General features: G+C 51.3%; 1 protein-coding gene across 1 annotated transcript; it reads left to right on the forward strand.

The window, feature by feature from the left end:
* Positions 1 to 473: 473 nt before the first annotated feature.
* CHC_T00004172001 (hypothetical protein) lies at positions 474 to 641 on the forward strand. Its single transcript, XM_005715469.1, has one exon. The coding sequence runs from the start codon at positions 474 to 476 to the stop codon at positions 639 to 641; it is 168 nt and encodes a 55-aa protein (XP_005715526.1).
* The last annotated feature ends 8,282 nt before the right edge of the window (positions 642 to 8,923 follow it).

The following is an 8,923-nucleotide window of genomic DNA, read 5'->3' on the forward strand; positions in this document are numbered from 1 at the left end:
GAGCAGACGTAGAATTGGAGTAAGGCGTATCTATAGCTTGGTGGGGTGAGAAGAGGCTCAGGGGGAGGGGCACAGAGGAGGAGGCGGCCATCGTCACGAGGTTGGGGAATGCCATGAGGGAGATCCAAGCCAAGGACGAGAAGGGATTATTGGATGCTGTTATCGTTAACGATCAGTTTGAGAAAGCGTACGCAGAGCTTAAGGAGCTAATCAAAGGCGATGTGGAAGAAGCGATGAAGGCGCAGGCGTGAGAACGGGGCAGACGTAGAATTGGAGTAAGGCGTATCTATAGCTTGGTAGGGTGTCTCTGGAAGGGGGAAGTATAATTTTAACTTTTCGAGGTTTCCGCTTTGTGAGGGAATTCATCTTTGTAGATACCATACTGTAGCAGACTTGCGTGCGCTCTTCTGGACGAGCAACTCGAAGAAGCGTATCGTCCTTTGAATGAAAACTACGTTGAGGACGGAGATGCTATGTTCCGCTTTGATTATTCCCGGGAGTTTTTGAGGTGGGCTTTGCTTCCACCCGGATGGCATCCAACTTGGCATGTGGGCGTCCGTGTCAAGTCCAATAAGAAACTCGTAGCCTTTATTACGGCTGTCCCAGCGACCTGGCGTGTTCAAATGGATTCCACCAGCTAAGGGACTGTAGGCAAGAAGAGGCATTTTTGCGTTCGATGGGGCACATGCTTCAGCCAAATGAGCCTCAAAGTCTCGATATATTAAACTGTAGTTGTTCTGGACAGAGACCGGTGCCGCCGCACCAAGTCTGCGTGCTACGGCATCGGACTGAGCCACTCCCCACGCTGTTTCATTGCTCAGCCCGTAGTTACGTACCTTTCCTTCTCTGATCAACTCATCCATAGCGGACACCTGTACCTCAAACGAGACACTCGAACGCTCCTTCGAAAAGTCATAAGCACCGGCACCGAACATCGGGACATACCGCCTTGTAGCTCGTTTTACCGGGCGTGTAACCGAGTTTCTTCCGCCTCATACAGCCACGCATTTCGCACACATCTGTGACTCTCGAGGTGTACATCGATCTGGTCCCGCTGATATGAAAAACGCCACGCTGCTTATCGCGATTCCACTTGCTTCCCGTTCCCACGGGCAGGCCTATGTCCAAAATTCAGGATACACTTACCACGCAAATAAACTCGTTTCCACTCTCTCACCCTCTTCGAGCTAGCATGCGGTGAACTGGCTTTCTCGACGACTGACTGCTTGAGTTGGATTATTCTGTGGGGACACGATAGGCCATACCATTATCAGTTTCCGAGAGACTGATTAGGGTGGAGTAGTGCTACACAAAATAATACGTGTGCGTCTTGTCGAATCCTGAAAGAATGCAAAGACATGAGAAACTCTAAAACTCACTTCAACTGCTGCCAACTTGTATCGCGTAGTGCTGTTGCAGTGGCGTTATAGCGGACACTTACTTTCAGTTTGGCAAGGCAGTAAACCAAATTGCTCATCTGTTTCGCATAGTTTCGACATCGCCTGCGATTGAATCGATAACGAGTAGCACTCGGTGAATTTAGACCTGTAGAAAAGACCATATATGGTGAGAGATCGTTCGCACAAAGGCTTCAGCCCTTTGCTATTCAAATTACATACCAGTAATTGTCTTGAAGCGCAACAGTTTTTCTTCCGAGAATGATCTCCCGCGACAATATCACAAGTGCAACTTTCAATGCCATGAACCCTAGTTAACTTCACGAGATGGATATCCGATCCTGAAAAGACTTTTCTTTGCAAATTCAGACGCACTTCCTAGATCTCCATACACCGTGACCCTGTAAGCGCTCTGAAGCGAACCCTTGCTGTTTCTTTCCCTTCTCTTTCATGAGAGAAAGCCCTAATTCAGACGATCTGTCATGCTCTCCGACAGAAATCGATAACAACATGAAACTCTTCCATTCTTAGCACGATTGTCGGCCACAAATAGCAGCAGATCTCAAGCTCTGTGATAGGGTTTCTTTTGCATGTCCGCGTGACTCGTCAGGCGGGTGGACCATGATCATACATTCCGTTCCAGTCAGAAGTATAGTTTCTGATCTTGCTTCTTTTTCGTACCTGCAGGCCAGTGAATCTGCAGCAAATCGATGTAATTTGTTCCTAATCTGGACAGGATGCCATCTACAGTCTCCCTGATGTTGGTTCTATCCACTCTCCGATCCTCACCTCGTATCCAAGAAAACACACGACCGGGTGCCGCGCCTCCTGCAACCTTCGAGCAGAGTACGAGTTTTTCCCTGAATGGCGCACCACCTCGTTCCTTTATCCATGAGTTAATATATTTTTCCGTTCGACCGAAAGAGTCTTTTGTTGGCGGAACCGGGTACATCTCGGCGCAGTCGATTCCAATCACACCTCTCTCGAAGGCATGGTGAAGCTGATCGTGAGCGTCGCTTTCTGAATTTTGATGGCCCCAGGTCATCGTACCTAGACATACTTCAGTAAGAATGAGGTCGGAGTTTCCAACGCAGCGTTTTCCAGGTCTACGCTGCCGTCTGATTTGCTGGTGTTTACGCCCTCGACAGCTATCATTCGCGTACTGTTTCAGGAGCGAGGAGAAGCGACATCGGCTCTCTTTCTGAAAAGCGGAGACGATGACACATAATTTTGGCGGATGGTCGGAAAAGAATGCGAAGTGACAAATGGCGCGGCCTTTGTCATTTTGTAGAAGGGCTCTGAAACGTTGCTCCAAAGTTCGTCAGTGAAGCTTTTAAGTTCGCAACAGCTCTGTGTCGCTGAAATTCAAAAGGCTGATAGGTGTCTCTTGTCCTGCTCAAGTAAGACATCGAACAAGAAGGCAACTATGACACAGTCCCCAGGGTACCGTATATCGGTGGGACGCTTGCGATCGGCCTTGAGTTCTGCGCGTTCGAACTCGAGACGGGCCTTGGCGGCCATTAGCCTGAGGCGCTCGGCCTCTACGCGTGCCTTTCGCGCACGCTCCTTGCGCTGCTCGGGGGATTCAGACGACTCGGAGGATTCGGGGATGTGAGGGAGCTGGGATGGGAGGGGGGTCTGCTCCTCCTTTGCGACGCAGATGGGGGGGCGCCGCACGACGGCGCGATGCGGGCGCCGGAGTCATCGTTTTTGATCTGCTCATCGTTTGCGTACAGATGCTGGCGGAGAAAAGTTTGCCTGGAGACAAAAGTTGTAGTACAGCTCTGTGCCTTCGCTTTTTGTGTGGACAAAAGTATTGCGTTCACCGTAGATTGCTCCGGCGCCGCTATGTGGAAGGCGAGATAGGAAAAAAAATCCTAGTCAATCAAAATTGATGGGCTTGCGCATCACGCAAATTTAGTACCGCTGGAGGGTACTTGTAGTTGAGCCCGTGCCGCACACTCCTCCCGGCTCCCCGCCCCTGCCGACCTTCCACCTTCCCAACTAAAACATCACCCATTCGCACCCTTCCCTACGACGACTACTCCGGCTCCCCGCCCGTGCCGACCTTCCACCTTCCACCTTCCCAACTCAAACATCACACATTCTCACCCTTCCCTACGACGACTACTCCGGCTCCCCGCCCGTGCCGACCTTCCACCTTCCACCTTCCCAACTCAAACATCACACTGTGTGCACACTCCTGCCGGCTCCCCGCCCGTGCCGACCTTCCACCTTCCCAACTCAAACATCACACATTCTCAGCCTTCCCCACGACGACTCCTCCCGGCTCCCCGCCCGTGCCGACCTTCCACCTTCCACCCCCCCGTGCTGACCTTCCACCTTCCACCGCCCTGTGCCGACCTTCAACCTTCCACCTTCCTAACTCAAACATCACACATTCTCAGCCTTCCCTACGACGACTGATCCTGACCCAAACGCATCACTCCCACCCCAGTTGCAACTCCATTTCCGACCCCTCATCCCCCCCCCGTTTATTGGAAACTTGGAAACACCTGCCATGTCTGCGCCTTCTGCAGTACCTTTCGTAGTTGACCTCACAACTGGACAGCCGTCCTCACCAGCACCCCAGTCACCGCAGTCGCCAACGGACCACACACTACCACGCACCCCACTTCCTGACGCCGAACACTCACAACCCACCGGCGGCGTTGTAACACCACGGTGCACAGCACCGCTTGTTGACTTTTGTCTCCATGGGGGCCTCGTTGTGTCAAGAGGTAATACGGTACAGGATAAAAACCCTGTGCTTCCTACATTTGATTCGACATGGGCAGGCCTGCCTTGTGTACAGTCACGGGCAGACCGAGCATTGTGCACGAATGTGAGGGATGGCCCCGAGCCCATGAGGTTGGATATTGGAAGGATGAGGGGCCGGCACAACTGGCACTCGGTTCCCGTTCAGGATTTAAGTTTTCGGAAGTATGTGCTGCAGCACACAGTGCACCAGAAAGGAGATGTGAAGCGGTTCCGTCAGCTCGCGATGCAGGATAATGCATCGGCCATGGAAGGGTGGAGTCAGTTTGCTGCCAATAGCAACTATTGGGAGGTGCCCAGTACATTGACGTGCGGCCGCACTTTCGCCAGAGATGTACTCGATTGTTATTATCTTGACGAAATGGACTACGTGTTGCAGTCCCGTCATACCCTACGTCGCCACAAGTTCCCTCTTTTCGCTGATCCATTGATGGGGCGTTGGTGGAATGCTTTCAAGCACAGAGCAAACTTCTCATACGAGCGCTATACGAGGAATCGCTATGGACTGCTTATACCTTTCGACTGTTACGAGACCATGTACTTTGACAATGCTTCGTATAAAGAGGTGTTTCCCCAATGCCCACAGTGGCTGCAAGCTCTGAAGTTCCCTGAGGGAGTTCCGCTACCACTGCCGCCGGTCATCTACTACTACCATGAAGAAATGGTCGTAAGGGAGGGAGGCGTGATGTCAGAAAGATGTGGCAGGCTTTGGCAAATGTTTCGCATGGAGATATGCACCATGTTTTGTGCGTTTTGGTTCAACGAGGCAACAAGGGGCGGCCGCCTATTCTTGGTGGACAAGGGTACCATTACAGTGCTGAAGGACGTATGCAAGGATGTGAAGTGGGTGAATGGGAGCCAGATGCTCTTTCCTCTCATGGAGTTTGTGCATAAGCTGCCACGACATCTGGAATGCTATATGGTGAGCACAAATCCGCATCTATCCAACTGCGTGTACTTCCACGCGTTGCATGGAACGGGAGAGGCGGATATGAGGAAGGCAGGAGGAGAAGTGCGATACCTTTCTTTCAAATCGAGAAGGATTCGGTTGGCTGCGCGTCAGCAGCGGCGCATGGAGGAGAGGCGGTCCTCGCCTATGACCCTAAGTCTTCATCCACAGGATTTGTCGTTAGTGGAAGGCCTTCCCGCGCTCGTCATTGCCAAGCAGTGGGACCTCCACGGTAGTCTGACTGTTAGAGGGCTGGTATCATTGCTGTATGATACAGCAAGCAAAACGACCAGAACTGTTGATCAGATCTCTCAAGAAGTGGGCAGGCTGCAGCAGGAGAATGAATCGCTGCGCAGCTTCATTAATGGAACGGCAACTGGGCATCCGTCGGCTGTCCGCGCCAAACATTTACACCATAGGCCGAGTATAACCCCGTTCCATGGCCCGTTCAATGTACCTCATGTACAGCCACCCCAGAGGACGGACAGCGGATATGATGGATACAATGATGACAGGAGAGGAGAACAAAGGGGCGGCCGCCATCATTATGTTCGAGATGAAGCGGACTGGCGAGATGGGAACGAGTGGGTTGGTAGGGGACGGGATAGTCGTGAACGATATCAACGTCAAGGCATTGGCTATGGCACAGGGCAGAGAATAGAAGCAAACGATGAACTTCTATACGGATACGGTTACCATGATGTTTCTCCGTTTCGTGGTCGAGCTCGGCAGAGGGAATGGACTGCTCCGGAACCAGAGAGGACCAGATTCAGGCGCTCGAGTATGGACAATGACTACTAGTAAACACTTTGGCCAAAGTGAAGTAAAGATTCATTGACTGTACCTATGCTAAATGGCGAACACACCGCCATCCACTGAAGGCTGTATCTCTCGCGCTGATGTGTCCCTGGTACGCTGCCCTTCGACACTGTTCACACCTGCTTCAGTACCATCATTGCGAGGACTCGCCCCAACGTTTAGCTTGCAGTACAAATTATCCTTCATGCGGAGAACTGTCCCCGAAAGGGATCTGATCTGTGATGAACGACCTGGTATGAGCTCGGATAGTCTCAAATTTCCACATTTGATACTTGTGGTGTCCATGTTGTTGATATCACGGACGCGACCGTTTTCACAGTTCTTCACCAAAAACTGAGACGTCAAGTCTTTGAAGACTAAGGCGATTCCAAGAATACAGCGGAGTGCATCTTTGTGACCAAGGAGGAATGAGAGTGGACTTCTTTCCGAATCGGAACTTTGCGCAAACTCCGTGCAAAACTTGGCGGCTGCCTCCACAACGTTGATAGCTTTGTTGATAACTCTCTTTTTCGTTCTGTTTCTCTTTCTTTTAGACGAACCTAAGGCCTCAGTCACTTGTACCTCGTGAGAAACAACAAGAATCATGTCCTGTCGCTTCCCGTACAGCGCACTCAGAAGGTTGGAATTGTATTCATTAAGGTTGATATCGCCGGAAGAATTCGTCTTTGTGTTTTTGATGTCTTGAAGGCGGCCGCCCCTTGACTTGGAAGCATCAACTTCTGGGAACCCCCAACGAACCGTAAGCTTTGATTGATCAACTGACACACCAGATCCCGACCATGGCACCATCAGGAAACCTAATTGTTCGAGGAATGCTGACTTGCACTTCTTCCTGGACTGGTTCAAGTGCTTGCCCATAAGCTTGTATATCTTCCAAGCTCCGTGCCTGGCAACGTCCCGCGTCGTCGGAACCTCCTTTACCACAACTTTCTCTGGCGCTTGCATGTTCCCGGGCCCGGGCGTGTATTCACCATCCTCTTCTTCCCCAGAATCACTTTCACTTTCGACATCCTTCAGTCTACGTTTCGAGGCTTCAGACTTACTGTAATCCTGCACCAACCTGGCGTGCTCGATGTCGGTTTCAAGGATGAATCCTTTCTTCAGCCAGTCTGGTTGGCGCAAACTCACAGCTTTCCCGGTGCAACTGAAATCGACGGGAGTGTCCGTTTTACAAGCGCGGCCCTCAGGATTTTCAGCAGTTTCACGAACGGCGTCGGCTGCGATAACATTCTGATCTGCTCTGGCCTCCCCTTCCTCGCCGTCATCCGCAAACATTCCAAAGCTGTTCAGCTGCACATTGTATATGAAGTTGAGGACAACATTCTTCTTGAAGCGACTGTGGCGTCCGCCAATACCCTCTCTGAACTGCTTTCTTGTCTCCCTTGGATTTTTCCCGCACAGCAAAACCTGTACTGCAGTTGAAAAACGAAACAAGACCCGTTCCTTGGCCAAGGTGTTATCACGAGCTGTCCGAAGAACTTCGAAGGGTACGATGCTGCATAGAATTCGATGACAAGCATCTCGGTTGACAACAAGGCCATCACAAGGAGTGAGTTTGTCCAGAAGCTTGTTAAATCGGCTGAGGGGGGTGTCTGTGGATTTGTTAGACGTGTTTGTTCTGGACACAATGGCATGAATATCTGCTAGCTGGGTGCCCACCTCATCAAATCTTTTGTCTGTCTTATCCATTCTTTCAACAAGACTGCTTGTCAGCGTATTGAGCCTTGCATTGAGCACGCCCTCGAGTTTTCGGAACATGGACTGTAAAATGGAATTTGTAGTTGTCACCGCTTCCAATGCATGAGGTCGTTCCGTGCTTTCTATATCGATATCCAGGTCGTCTCCAGGCTGATGTCGGCTGACGCTTGTCCCAGGAACTTCCGTAATTCCCCCGTCATCGCTATCCGAACAGTATTCCGCCCGGAGATGTTTCTTAAGCTCTCTTACGGCGCGCTCAGCCATAGCTGTGGAACCCTCTTCCTCAAACAAACTTTCGGCGTCTGATTCCAAGATGCGTGCGCGTCGTTCCATCAGTCTGAATCTATCCTTTTCTTCGCGGTCACGTCTCTCCATTTCTGCTTCTCTCTCAGCGTCTTCAGCTGCCAAATCCTCATCTTCTTCATCGTCTGAATCCATGATCATTTCTGGCACTTTGCGAACAGGCTGCTCTTGCAACGCTGTTTTTGTTCTGGGTGAACGTCGGGGTGATGGTTCTAATGTATCCTCTTGCCCCGGACGGGGAATTAGGTTTTTGACTGGTGTGATTTCTGGGGTAATTGGGTGCACTCGCGCTTGTCTAGGTACCATTTCCTCATTCTGCAAATGAAGCACCCGCCTTGAAGATCTCACAGTCGTGACTGGGCGCTCATGGCCCTGCGTTGCGTTGGGTTCCGAAGCAGCCGCTCCCCGAGACTTCCGGGCTAACGCCCGGTTACGGGGGGATCTTCTACGGCTGTTTCGAGGGGTCAACTGCGAGAGAATAGCCCTTGTTTTGGGCGGAGAAACGTTTGGCCGGCGACGAACCTCCGAACTGTTGCGACGCATCTTCTTAGAGCCTGGTGAGGCATTGGCTGCTTCGGGTATAGCACGTTTCTTGGCGGCCCGTGTATTCGACATTGGGAAAAAGGGGCGGTGTTCCTCAATTTCTGGATACGAAGAACCTGCAGCTATAACAGCATGTGAAAAAGTTGGCCGGCCGGCCTAAAGGCCACCCATTACAGTATTGGTGAATATCAATGTGAAAACGCCCACAAACGTACTGTGAGTGGCCACGACTCTTCCATTTTGTTAGAGAATTCCTGTTCGGGGGTGCTTGAATGAGTCGTTGGACAATAAAAATCTCCCCGGAGAATGCTTGGATTGCGGATATCTGGGGTATGTCCAGACCGAATCCGCGCTCGCCACACGACAAGGCTATTTCCCGTCCGAACCATCTCAGAGATCACCTATCGCGTATCTTCGACAAGATAAGTGGCGTCCG

This window comes from Chondrus crispus, genomic scaffold (genome assembly GCF_000350225.1).
Source record: "Chondrus crispus Stackhouse genomic scaffold, scaffold_217, whole genome shotgun sequence".
Lineage (NCBI taxonomy): Eukaryota > Rhodophyta > Florideophyceae > Gigartinales > Gigartinaceae > Chondrus > Chondrus crispus.